Source organism: Diabrotica virgifera, chromosome 7, assembly GCF_917563875.1.
Source record: "Diabrotica virgifera virgifera chromosome 7, PGI_DIABVI_V3a".
In the NCBI taxonomy this organism is placed as follows: Eukaryota; Metazoa; Arthropoda; class Insecta; order Coleoptera; family Chrysomelidae; genus Diabrotica; species Diabrotica virgifera.
In genome coordinates, this window is record NC_065449.1 from 91,504,607 (window position 1) to 91,519,009 (window position 14,403).

The 14,403-nt window shown below is 34.7% G+C and overlaps 1 protein-coding gene across 7 annotated transcripts in view; it reads right to left on the bottom strand.

The window, feature by feature from the left end:
* Positions 1-14,403, bottom strand: part of LOC114335683 (major royal jelly protein 2) — a 267,509-nt gene that overhangs the window by 192,292 nt on the left and 60,814 nt on the right. For 5 of the 7 annotated variants that reach the window (XM_050655703.1, XM_050655702.1, XM_050655701.1 and 2 more), the window contains exon 2: positions 7,349-7,429. The exons of the other annotated variants lie outside the window; for them this stretch is intronic. In XM_050655703.1, coding sequence (XP_050511660.1) covers positions 7,349-7,429 — 81 coding nt within the window. The remainder of the gene's footprint in view (positions 1-7,348; positions 7,430-14,403) is intronic. 7 annotated transcript variants of the gene reach the window in all.

A 14,403-nucleotide genomic window follows, 5' to 3' on the forward strand; every position in this document is an offset into this window, starting at 1 on the left:
CAGCAGAAACGAAAAATCAATCATAGATTACTTTTTGGTAAGCAGCAACAAATGGAAAAGAGTACAGGATACGAAAGTGAAAAGAGGCTCGGAGATTGGCAGTGACCACCATCTAGTAATAATGAGAATGAGAACAACAGAGGAAAAAGAAGAAAAGAGAAGAAAGGTAGTAAATGAAAAAATAAAAAGTTACAAATTAAAAGAGGAAATATATAAGAAGAAATTCCAAGAAAAATTAGATAATACTTTGAAAGGTAGGGCAAAAAATACAAATATAGAAAAAAAATGGGAATATCTAAAAACCAGCATAACCAAAGCAGCTGAGGAAACTTGCGGGAAAGCAAAAATAGCAAACACTAACATGAGGAGAACAGAATGGTAGACGGAAGAAATACGAGAGAAAATAAAGAACAAAAAAGACAAATGGAAAAGATACCTAAGCACAAAACACCCGGAAGATTACGAAGCATATAAAGAAAAAAGGAAAGAGGTTAAAATAGCGGTGAAAGCAGGAAAGGAAAGGTCATGGGAGATATTTGGACAAAAAATGACAAAAAATTATAGGGAAAACCAAAAACTCTTCTACGGCGCATTAAAACAACTCAGACAAAAGAAAGAGCACACGATGCCGAATATAAAAGACAAGAATGGAAACGTACTAACAGAAGAAAAACAAATAATGGAAAGATGGAGAGAACATTTCAAAGAGCTAACTCATGTAGACAAGGACAACATAGGGCAGTGGTGTCATGGCAAAATTAGCAGTGCGGGAACGCAGTGCCGGAACGCACTGCTAATTTTTGTTTACAAAACCTAAATTCTCTATTATTTTTTTTTCTTTTCTTAACCAGTGCGGGAACGGCGTTCCCACGCGTTCCCACACCATGACACCACTGACATAGGGGAGATACAAGAAAGGAATGAAGAACAACAAGTGGAATCCATAACAAGAGAGGAATTAGAGAAAGCAATAGAAAGAGTAAAACTGGGCAAAGCACCAGGCAAGGATCATATCACCCCGGAAATGATAAAATTCATGGGGACAGAGGGAATGGATAGCATGAAAGAACTAATGAATGATATCATAAATAGAGCAGAATTACCAAAGGACTGGAAGAAATACATTATATTACCAATACACAAAAAGGGAGACAAGAGAAACTGTAATAATTACCGAGGTATCACCATATCAAGTATCCCTGGGAAGGTATTAGCAAGAATACTAGAGACAAGAATAAAAACACTAATAGAAACAACTATGGAAGACACACAGTGTGGATTCAGGAAGGACAGAAGCACGCAAGACCTAATATTCACATTAAGACAAGTAAGTGAGAAGGTAATCAAGAAAAATAGAGAGATACATATGTGCTTCATTGACCTGGAAAAGGCATTTGACAGAATCCGAAGAAAGGACGTTTGGAAGACACTAACAGAAAGGGGAGTCGACAGACACATAATAGAAGTAATAAAGGATATGTACAAAAATAATACAAATACAGTAAGAACCAATAACGAGGAATCCAGAGAATTTTCTACAAGTCAAGGCGTCAAACAGGGATGCGTGCTGAGTCCACTGCTATTCTCAGTGGTGCTGGATGAAGTGATAAAGAAAGCCAAGAGAAGAATGAGAAAACTAACATTAGGATACTGGCAAATGAAACAGACTCAACTATCGGAGCTACTATTTGCAGACGACATGGTATTGATAGCAGAAAACAGAGAAGACTTACAGAACAATCTTGAAATCCTAGAAGAAGAACTATCAAACATAAATATGAAAATTAATACAGAGAAAACAAAAACAATGATAATTTCAAATACGAGGAAGACACACGCAATAGAATTAGACGGGAAACAACTAGAGCAAGTGGAATATTTTAAATACCTAGGAGTAATAATCGAATCAAATGGTAAACAAGACATGGAAATAAACGAGAGAATGGGACGAACAGGAAGCTTATTTAACACTATGAAAACAACATTTTTTGGGAAAAAAGGGATACCGGAAAAAGTAAAAACGGCAGTCGTTAAATCAGTAGTTAGACCAACAATCATGTATAGCAGCGAGACATGGACATTGACGGGGAGACAAAAATCCAGAGTCAATGCTATGGAAATGAGGTTCCTGAGGAAAATAGCAAACAGAAAAAGGACAGACAAAATACGAAACGAAACAATTAGACAAAACCTAAAACTAGAACCAATCAATGAAAAAATAGTAGAAGGACAACTTAGATGGTTCGGGCACGTGTGTAGAATGTCGAACGAGAGGCTAACAAAACGAGTGTTCGAAACGAGAGTGCAGGGGAAAAACAAAAGAGGGAGACCAAGAGTTATGTGGGTAGATGAAATCAGGAAAGAAGTCGAGAAGAAGGGATTGACATTGGAAAGTGCAAGAAACCTAGCGCAAGATCGGAAAGCATGGAGACTACAATGCCAAACTCAACTCCACCAGCCTTACACCTAAAGGTAGAAAGGCTTAGGACTAAGTAAGTAAGTAAGAAGTAGACTATTGATACTTATAATTTTATTTATTTTTTAAATTATAAAATCGACAACGAAAAAATACTACATTCTAAGATTATACAGATAAAGTGTCAAATTTGACAGAAATCAGTGTCAAAAGCGGGTTAGGACATTTTTAAAAAGCTACAATTATATACCTTAATAAAAACAAGCAAAACTGATCTACACACTAAACTTTGTTAATAATCATTTAATTTAAATATGTTTTTTGATGTAGTTCTCAAGAAAACTTTCGTCAATGTCAAAATCTAACTCGCTTCCGAGCCCTTCCATATCCTGTTCAAAGTTGGAACTTGGGGTTAATCTTAAAAAGTTGTAAAATGCTCCGGCATCTTGAGGAATTACTTTTAAAATATCTTTTAAGTATTTTATTTTTTCTTTAGCGTACGGCTCCAGTAGCGGAAAAATGAAGAGTGATAAATGAAACCAACAGCGATAATACTGGGCGGCTCCACGATGCTATAAACCAGCGATACTCAACCTTTTTCTATCCTGGGCCACATAGTAGCTATTGCCACAGCTTGCGGGCCGCAATCAAGATGAAGTAGTATACAGGGTGTTTCATTGAGAAACGAAAATACTTGAATGGTGAATAGAGGTAAATGAGGCGGTTCTAGACATACTAAATTTATTGCTCAACCGACGTTATAACCGAGTTACAGGGTGTTTTATTGATTTTGCCCAATTCTTTCTGGACCCATAACTTTAGAACCACTTTGTATATTTTTTTGATATTTGGTACACATATGTCACATTTACGACCCAAACCACCCAACTACTAATCACAAGAAAAATCCAGGTCCGGATTAAAGAAAATAATAAATCCATCGGGACCTTGAAACAACATCCTGTATATTGAAATTTTCAAAACCCGTTTGCACATTTGAAAAGAGCTTTAACCCGCCAGTGGTCGCTATATGAGATTTTCTCTCACGGTTTTAGAAAATTGCGCACAACTTTTTTTCTGGGAAATTATACGCGCTGTAGTTCATTCTAGTCTCCTAATTATCCTCCCTTGACAATCTAATAGACTCGTCCGCTCAGATAGTGACTTAGTTTACTTAGTATCACCATATTGTTGAGTCAGTGCGCTTCATGTGAGAGATTCTCTCATCAAGCGACCACCCGCGTCACCAACTGTGTATAAAAATTAATTTTATTTTTCCCCTTAAAACCTAAAATAATATCCTTTTATGATGTAATAAAAGGCGCCGAGGATGTGTTCGATGATATGAAAATCCTATATTCTGTTTCACGGGTTAGTTGTAGATGGTCACTTACCATATATTTTTCTGTGTTAAATATTGGCGGCATCAATAGTCACATTTTATATAAAGATAATAATAATAAAACAAAAAAACGTCGTGTCTTTTTAAAGCAAATGGCTTTATCGTTAAATAAACCTCATCTTTTTGTAAAATTTTGTAAAGAAAGACAAAAGTTGGATATGTGAGAGAAAATCTCACGCGCGACCACTCGCGTAACAACCTACCTAGCGACCAATGCCGGGTTAATGGAGCTTCCATTTTTCCGCGGGCAATTCAATGACTTTAATTTTGAAATTATGTCGAAATTTTTAAGAACTCGAACTTTTAAAACAAAAATTTCGATATAATTTCAAAATTAATGTCATTAAATTGTCTGCGCAAAAAAATTGAAGCGAGCAATTAAACTTAGTTTTTGTGCTCTTTTCAAATGTGCAGACGAATTTTGAAAATTTTAATATACAGGGTGTTGTTTCCAGGTCATATTTATTTTAATTTTTTTTTGTTAATCCGGACCTGAATTTTCCTTGTGATTACTAAATAGGTCATTTCAATGTAGCAAGTAAGTATTGATTATTTTTAAAATGAGTATTTGTTCATTAACTGTAATAATTTATTATTAAAAGTTAATAATACCTTGCTTTTTAATCAGAGTTTTTAAAAATTTCAATATAATTTAAAATTAAAGTCATTAAATTGTCTGCCTCACTCCCAAACACGCCTCAAACACATCGGCACACTATCAAATAATTTGAAAAAACACGTGAAAGAAAAATAACTTGATTATCGGGCCCTTTAGTTAGCCTTAGGCTACGGCTCCACGGGCGAGAAATTGACGCTAGCAGTAGCAGTAAAATGAACTTAAGGTTCCGCGGAACGGAATGGGAATAGCCGAACTGAACCGACTACGCACAAGTCCTGTAGTCGGTACAGTTCGGCTATTCCCATTCCGTTCCGCGGAACCTTAAGTTCATTTTACTGCTACTGCTAGCGTCAATTTCTCTCCCGTGGAGCCGTAGCCTTAGGGCCGCATAAAAAACGCTAGAGGGCCGCATGCGGCCCGCGGGCCGCAGGTTGAGTATCAGGCTACGGCTCCACGGGCGAGAAATTGACGCTAGCAGTAGCAGTAAAATGAACTTAAGGTTCCGCGGAACGGAATGGGAATAGCCGAACTGAACCGACTACGCACAAGTCCTGTAGTCGGTACAGTTCGGCTATTCCCATTCCGTTCCGCGGAACCTTAAGTTCATTTTACTGCTACTGCTAGCGTCAATTTCTCGCCCGTGGAGCCGTAGCCTCACTGCTATAAACTATCGCTCAAGATCGGTAAAAGATGCGTCGTCAAGGTCATGTCGCAGATGGATAAGTCCAGACCTATTTTTACAGTAATTTACAGGGGCGGAGGTAAATTGAGTCCCAGAAATATATCTAAATTAAGAAGGGTCAAAATATTTAGATGGTCGAATTGAATCCCGGGAATCGTAATCCTTCTAATTGACTTTTAATAGCTTTTAATTTGTAAGTATTTTATTGGTTATGCATTTATGATAATCAAATATAAAATGTAATACATACAGTGCGCTCGAATAAGTGTTACCCCCTTATTAACTTATTTATTTTTAGCACATAAGCAAAACACTCGGACAGGTCGATTTTTAAAATAATCATAGTATATTATAGCATGAATATTTGGAACTTTACGCGATGCCTCTTCAGGTGACAGGCATAACTTTGATTTTTTTAAATGAGAAACTACATCATATGACACCTCATTTAAAAGGTTTTGAAGTACTGATTACAAAAATGGATAATACTTTAATCCTATTTGAGACCGTAGGCGCAAAATTTTGATCTAATTATTTTTAAACGCATTCATTTTTTTCAAATCCTGCGAAAACCAACAAGTATTTTTGAAAAATTTAAACACAGAATGAAAGATTACATTAATACGGAGGGCTGAAAGTCCTTAGAATAAACAAGAAGTTTCGTTTGAATGATATATTTGAAATTAAATATCAGACTATATTTTCTCTTTGTTTTACCCCTGTGACTTATTAAAATAAACATTATAGAAGTTCTCAGGGGCTTTTGACCCTTGATAATACTGTAATATTTAATTCTGCGTTTAAATTTTTCAAAAATATTTATTAGTCTTCTCAGGATAGGAAAAACAATGAATGCATTTAAAAAGAATTCGATCGAAATTTTGCACCTACGCTTTCAAAAAGGATTAAAGTATTATACATTTTTGTAATTAGTATTTCAAAAGATTTTAAATAAGGTGTCACATGATGTACTTTCCCATTTAAAAAAATCAAATTTATGCCTGTCACCTGAAGAGGGTTCGCGTAAAGTTCGAAACATTGATGATATAATATACTCTGATTATTTTAAAATTCGACCTGTCCGAGCGTTTTGTCTACATGCTAAAAATAATTAAGTTAATAAGGAATGGTAACACTATAGAGCTAGATCTATCTGTATACGATACGGTTTGAGTTGATTGCAAAAATGAATTATGTGAAAGTTGTTCTGAGTGAAAAAGGAAAACAATTGATTGTGTTGAATGGCTTCAAATAGCGTTTTCACAAATCTTTAAAAAATAACGGAATGATGACAAGCGTTGATTTTTTTGTGCGCAGACGAAAGAAAAATGTAAAGCATTTTTAAAAACCCAAGGTTTCCGTCACGTAGTGACGGAAATTACTGTCTGTAAAATTAGCCCTTAGGTTTTTTTTTTAATTAGTACAATATTTTGTTTAACATGTATACAGAAAAATCTCATTTTGGAGCCCATCAAATAGGAGCGCCCGCCTGCAGTGCATCCATCGCAGGCCCTTTATCGCCGACCCTGCATGGAACCACTACAAACCAAGACGTGGCCAGATGCGGCGCTATGCATGTTGTAAATTGTCGTTCTCGTGGAGCCAAGATTTTACAGCTGTGCTATTGCCGTAATTTTCCCGCTACTGCTAGCGTCAATTTCTCGCCCGTGGAGCCGTCCGCTTAGATAAAGGTTTACCGCTTGGCCACAACAATGGTATTCCCGTATATTAAATTTGCGGCCTTTTCCATGTTTTTCAATATTAAGTTCAATATACTCTTTCGCTTTAATATTATATTTCATGAACACGGTCTTTGGCTGATCTTTTCTTAGTAGAATTTCATGTGTTTTTAACCAACTAATATTTTGTTTATTGATATGAACCTTTCTGTTTGTAACTGCGTTTATTAAGTTTACCACTGATACCATATCCTCTTTTGTCATTCTATTAACAATAAATTTATTTCTGTTTCTACAGCCTTTCATAACGTTGATATAGTCTTGACCTGTGTATATTCTTTCGTTGGTTTTTAATGTACATTCAACGTCTCAGAAATGGGAATCATTGGGTAAAAAGGAATGACCCGACAATAAAATGATGAGGGATGATTTTGCAAAACGTGCATTAACATTAGTACCAATTTTATACTTCTGTTCTGGCCGCTGCACGAATCTGACCACAAATTTAATGTAGTAACTGGAGGTTTAACATTTTCAATTATATACTTACGGAGACAAGACCCGACTTCCTGTGTTCCTCGGCCAGCTTCATGCTCTAACCATACATTAAACATCCCTTTTCCTGTGCTTCCTATAACAATTCCCAAATTATAGAAGTTCAATTGCCTCTTGTAGTAAACTATATCAGTGGGTAGTTTGGGAAGAGGATGGGTTTTTTGCAAGTCAAATAATTCATAATAATTCATTTTCAATAATGATCTCTATCCCTACTGATGGGTTAGAACACTTTTGCTTATTTATACATTCGCCACATATAACATTTGTGGGTTACTATGTTTTCCCCTAGATGTCTTTGAGAGCGCCAATCAGCTTAAAACATTTTTGCTTACTGCAGTACACTTCATATGGAACCTGTTTCACTAAAAATCTCAATTTTGTACGAGGTGTGGGTTAGGACATTATTGCATAACACCGATAAAGAAAAAAAGTTAGAATACTTGGGTCACAGTAAAGATACATATAGTACTACAGCTAATTATCCAAAAGAAAAGCAGAGGGGATCCAGGGAGGAGAAGACACTCGTGAACACACGAGACACTCTAAAACTTTGCCCCACAATAGTCTCATTGCATTAGGGAAACGATTTCAGAAGTTTGTGAGAGTTATCGGAAACGTACAACAACCACAGACATATTAACCATAGACAAGGCTAGGGATATGCCACTGAATGCATCGGGGTGTAACGCCAATATCAAGTACGGTGGTCTAGCTATCTTTGTCTGTCACATGTCGTACGAGTGTGAGCGTATTTACCAAGAGGTGGGAGTAATCGAACAACACAGACACAGAGGCAGCGGCCGTCATATACGAGAGAGAGAAAGCTAAGCACCGGTAGAGAGAGATAGATAGACCACCGACCCGACTGCTCCGCGTTACGCTATTTTCAGACCTTGCCTAATCTATGTGTTATTATATCTATGATAACAACGCGTAGCTTGATAAAATACGGAGTCTCAAGAGACGTATACCGTTTGATCTAATGAACCGTTAGTTATATTGTTTTTATAGTCTTTATTAGACTTATCACCTTAGGTTGCATTAGATAGGTGCTTCGTGCTTCAGCTTTGTTACAAACGACGTCAATGGAATTATACGTTCTATATTAGCTATTTTATTGTTTTAGTTTATTTTGCAAAATTTTCATACCATTCAAAATTTTTTAAAACACTTAAAATAGACAACCTAGAGCCAAATGAAGTTTGACTGAGAACAAACTTGTTTATGAATTTTATTACATTACTGACAAATAACTCCAATATGTATGTTGCAGAAGTAACCAACTAGTCCAGGGCGCATCTGTTTTGAGATGGACGTTGAGGGGTGACTCAATTTTTTTTGCAGAAATTGCTTGAAAATAACTCAAATAATAATATTTGAGTTATCCTCCCACTCATAATGGTCCGGAACATTGTTTAAATAATCAAAACGTCAAAGTATGAAGAAAAAATTCGATTTTTTTATTGGTTTTTTGATTATAACTTTAAAACTGTTCATTTCTGATAAAATTTTTACTGACATAAAAGTTGCATAATTTAATTTCCTATAATATAGAATTGGTTAAAAATTTAAAAAATAGTCACCCTTGTTGCAAAATAGCAATAATTGCGAAAAAAAACCATACAAAAACAAGTATTCGCATTTTACGTTTTTCAACCATTTATACTACACTTAGGACCTTCATATTTCACACAAAAAAACTTCATGATATGGTAAAACAACACTGTAAATTTCATTAAGATCGGTTTAATAGATTTTGCAAAATAAATTTTGCAATCCAGCTTTCGCAAAAAAAATTCATTTTTTTTAAATGTTGCAGGACTGAAAATAAAGAAGATAGCAAGTTAAGTTTTTTTGCTTATAGAAGTGAATTTTACCTCTCATTTGCAAAATTAAAATCGATTAATTACCACTGCGTCAGGAATTTTTTTAAATAAACATTAATTTTTGGTGCTAGGCGCAGGACAGCGGTGGTCGATTCACACAAGTTGATTTCCACCACAATTTCTTCCAACCTTAATCTAATATATTATTTTCTTACTCTATATTTTGTTGTATTTTAATATTTTAATTCCACAAAAATCAAACTAGTTTTATTATTGTTTGTGAAATATTGTTTAAACAACTGGCATATGTTTAAAAATAATAAACTTTTATTTTCTAAGTTAAAATATATGAACAAAGAAAATTTTTGCTAAAAAAAGGTGTTATTTCAAAGGATAGAGTATGTGTTTTTATTTTGCAATAAACAAATTTATTTATTTATATCGAAATGTAATAAAAATTAAAATGTATCAATCTTTATCAAAGGTCATTGGAATGCCCAATAAGAGCAAAATATCCGCTGTCCTGCGCGTAGCACCAATAATTAATGTTTATTTAAAAAAAATTCCTGATTCCGTGGTAGTTAATCGATTTTAATTTTGCAAATTGAAAACGAAAGGTACAGTACACTTTCATGCGCAAAATAAATTTTAACTTGCTATCTGCTTTATTTTCAGTCCTGTAATATTTTGAAAAAATGAATTTTTTTTTACGAAAGCTGGATTGCAAAATTTATTTTGCAAAATCTACTGAACCGACCTTAATGAAATTTACAGTTTTATTTTACTGTATCATAAAGTTTTCCTGGGTCAAATATGAAGGTTCTAAGTGCAGGAAAAATGGTTGAAAGACGTAAAATGCGAATACTTGTTTTTTTGTATGGTTTTTTCGCAATTATTGCTATTTTGCAACAAAGGTGACTATTTTTTTAATTTTTAACTAATTCTATATCGTAGGAAATTTAATTATACAACTTTTATGTCGGAAAAACTTTTCTCGGAAATGAATACTTTTAAAGTTATAATCAAAAAACGAAGAAAAAAATCGAATTTTTTCTTCATTTTTTGACATTTTGATTATTTAAACAATATTCCGGACCTTTTTGAGAGGGAGGATAACTCAAATATTATTACTTGAGTTATTTTCAAGCAATTTCTGCAAAAAAATTTGAGTCACCTCTCAACGTCCAAATTTTACAGATGGGCCCTGGTCTAAACAGGATTTTAGTGACTAACTATCCACAAGACTATTTATATATTTCAAGGCATGCTGTAATTACGACTTTTTTTGACTATAGTTGGTAAAATATCAATTATACATTTTTTATAAGTGAATTTATATTCTGTTAGTTAGACGACTGAGTATTTGAATTTCAAAGACTTGTAAAATAGACAAACAATGCAAGCAAACAGAAGTAGACAAACAACTTCTATTTTTCTAGTAAATGTTATGTATCTAAATTGAAGTACGTATCCAAATTGCATAATATGCAGCAATAACAGCAATATGGATAATATACCTAACAATAAATAAATAGTACCTTCTCCTAAAAAAATGATTTTCTAGGTAATTGTCATTTAAAAAGAGTGTATGTACCTATGTACTACTATGTGTTCTGTTTTAGTACAAAAGAAGTACATAAACATTCTACTCGTCATTGTCTAAATAAAATGAAAATTACTGTTTTCACCTGATAGGTTCCAATATACAGAAGATGCGAAATGCGAAGGAAAAGGCTATTATTATAGCTCTGTGTTTTTCTGAAGTTATTTCCTCGTGGCATTTTTATAATCAACTATTCTAAATGGGAAATAAGCCACAATTTAACTAAAAAATTATTTTATTAACGTTTCGACGCCCAAATCGGATGTCGTTGTCAAAATACAAAATATTACCAAATTAAAGAAAAATGTTGTTACTTGGTAAAAAATTTTTCTAATAATTTATTTAATCTGACTCATTATATTGGAAATTCAGACATATATTGTACATTTTAAAGTAGAAGACTTTAAAATAATATTGCCAATAAAAAGATGAAGCAGTTTTTAATCCTAATAGCAATATTAATAATATTTAAAAATATTAAAATATTACTAAAAATTTTTAAATTGAAAACTTATTGGTCTATTTTCTTGGTAACACCTCCATGGCTTCTAAAATTTGCAAGCCAGATGGATGCTGAAGCGAAGAAGACAAGAGGGAATTCAAAAACTTACAATTCACGGCCTCGTCTGTTCAGCTGGTAAATTCCAACAGAAAATGGACCCAGTTACTTAAAGAAGTAACGACCAGTATATAAAATAAAATAAAAATTCCATTTTTATTCAGTTGCAATGCGAAGGCAAAACAATCTTATTTTTCAATTAGAATACGCAGCGCAGTCCAGCCGTCTGAATTGACGATGTTCGACTCATGTTGGAGTCTCATCGGAGAGAACGTAGGCCTGCTACTCCATACTCGAATTGACCAACACCGAGAGTTTATCCCCTACACCGCAACTGACGTGAATGGACTAGGTGACTAGCAGAGTTTATCCCCCACACCGCAACTGACGTAAATGGACTAGGTGACTAGCTAGTCACCTAGTCCATTCACGTCAGTTGCGGTGTGGGGATAAACTCTCGGTGTTGGTCAATTGGAGTATGGAGTAGCAGGCCTACGTTCTCTCCGATGAGACTCCAACAAGAGTCGAAAATCGTCGATTCAGAGGGCTGGACTGCGCTCCGTATTTTAATTGAAAAATAAGATTGTTTTGCCTTCGCATTGCAACTGAATAAAAATGGAATTTTTATTTTATTTTAATATTGGCAATATTTATCAGTTGCATTTCTGGGACAACTTTACTAAAAGATAGTCCACTCGATTACATGAAATCAACCCTAACTCAAGAATATCCGTCACAGAAAAAACATGCATGTGATCTGTCTTTAAAAAGACAACCAAATAAAACGGTGACAGTAAAATCCCGTGTTAGAGATTCCATAGTAAATCAAGAGGGAAACCAGGAAAAAACCTCATGATACTATCCCGACATCGTAAGTATTTCATCTTACATTTAGTTTACTCTCAAAACTAATACCAAATTCTGACTTTAATAATAAAAAAAAGTTTATAATAAAACTTAGTTTAGGAAAGACAAGTTTATAGGCTGAAATCAACAAAGCATTGTATTTGAGGAATATCAAAAAGAAATAAAACAATGTACGAAACACGAAAATGGGCTTTTACATTACGAATGATGGATGAAGAAACACAGAAATAACAAAGGAAAAGGTATTTAAAAAAGGTGCTGGTAAATCAAGATTAGATAGGGTTAGGAAGAATAGCTAAAAATGCGAGTGGCACAAAGGCGCATGGAAAGATCGATTCTCGGCGTGACAAAAAAAGACAAAATAAGGAACCAATACTTAAGGAAAAGAACAGGTATTACTGATGTCGTTGAACGTATAGCCAAGCTGAAATGGAATTGGGCAGGTCACATAGCGCGACTGAAAGACTCAAGATGGACCAGAAAACTAATTGACTGGCGCCCAAGAGAAGACAAACGCAGCAAAGGACGACCACCAACACGCTGGATGGACGACATAAACCGAATATCCAAGAAATGGCAACAAGAAGCACAGAACCGTGAAGAGTGGCGAAGAATGGGAGATACCTCTATCCAGCAGTGGACAGAAGAGGTTGTATGATAAGGAAGAATATAATCCGAGAAATTATGAATTTCAGACATACAATAACCGAAGACGAATAAACCAACTAAGATGTAGAGAGTGAGTGAAGATCGTGTACGTAATTACAAATATAGATATTGCATTTAACATCATCATCATCATCATCATCATCATCATCATCATCATCATTCTCTTTGCCTTATCCCTATGCGGGGTCGGCTTCCCTAATTGCATTTCTCCACACAATTCTATCATGGGCCATATCAATGTTAATCCCCTTTACCAACATGTCCTGCCTTATCGTCTCCCACCAAGTCTTATTTGGTCTTCCTCTCCTACTCCTTCCAGGAATCTGCACTTCAGCTATTGCATTTAACATTATAAGCAGTGTTGCCCAAAATCGGTCTTGGTCTTGCAGTCTTGGTCTTGTTCTTGCGTTTTAGCAAGACCAAGACCAAGACCAAGACCAAGACCGCCTTATTTTAGCAAGACCAAGACCAAGACTGACCGCGCAAGACTTGAGCAAGAACAAGACTAAGCCTGCGAGACTCTTGCGTCTTGCAGTTAGTATTGAGTGTCGTTTTATGGAATACATTAGTTCGGGAATATAGGTCTGGATCCCGCGTATGAAAAAAAAGTTGATTAATAAGCAAGCTGAAAATTTGTTAATAGCTTAAGTGTCTAGTCGGACAAAGTTTGATGTACGGAAACACTGGAACAGGGAAAGTTTTAATTGTAGAACAGGTTAAAAATTTGGAACGTCAGACCACGAAAACGTCACATGCATTTTGTCCGACAGAACTTCCAATTGATTTGTTACCCTTTTATTAAACGCTCATGCAAAAATCAGACTGCTATTTATCACCTGTCATAATTCCTGTCATTTGACATGTTCTACGTGTTCCACTCATTAAAATGCCCATTTAGTGATAAATAGCAGTCTGATTTTTGCAAGAGAGTTTAATGAAAGGGTAACAAATCAATTGGAAGTTCTGTCGGACAAAATACATGTGACGTTTTCGTGTTCGGACGTTCCAAATTTCTAATTTGTTCCGCAATTAAAACTTCACCTGTTCCAGTGTTCCCATATATCAAAGTTTTTCCGACTAGACACCCTTAAGCTATTAACAAATTTTCAGCTTGCTATTAATCAACTTTTTTTCATACGCGGGATTCAGACCTAATATGCTTAGAGACAATGAGACGCAAAAAAATATATAACAAAAATTTGGAAAATTGGATTTATGCGCATTATGAACAATACGATAAACATATATACCGAATTAAAATATCCATATAAGAACACTCAGAGGTCAATTATTACAATGTAAAAATAAAATATTTGTTTTCATTCTTTCCTAATATCAGACAACGCCTTCGCTCCGAAAGTAATTGTACTAGATTTTGAGAATACCTTTCATAAAATAATCTGCTTGTGTTGTGTGACGCCGCCGACAGTATAAGAATATCGCATTAAAACTTTTAAAGATATAATGTCGCCTTTGTTGATAAAAATATAAAACGAATAGCATATCCACTGTTATGTACGGAC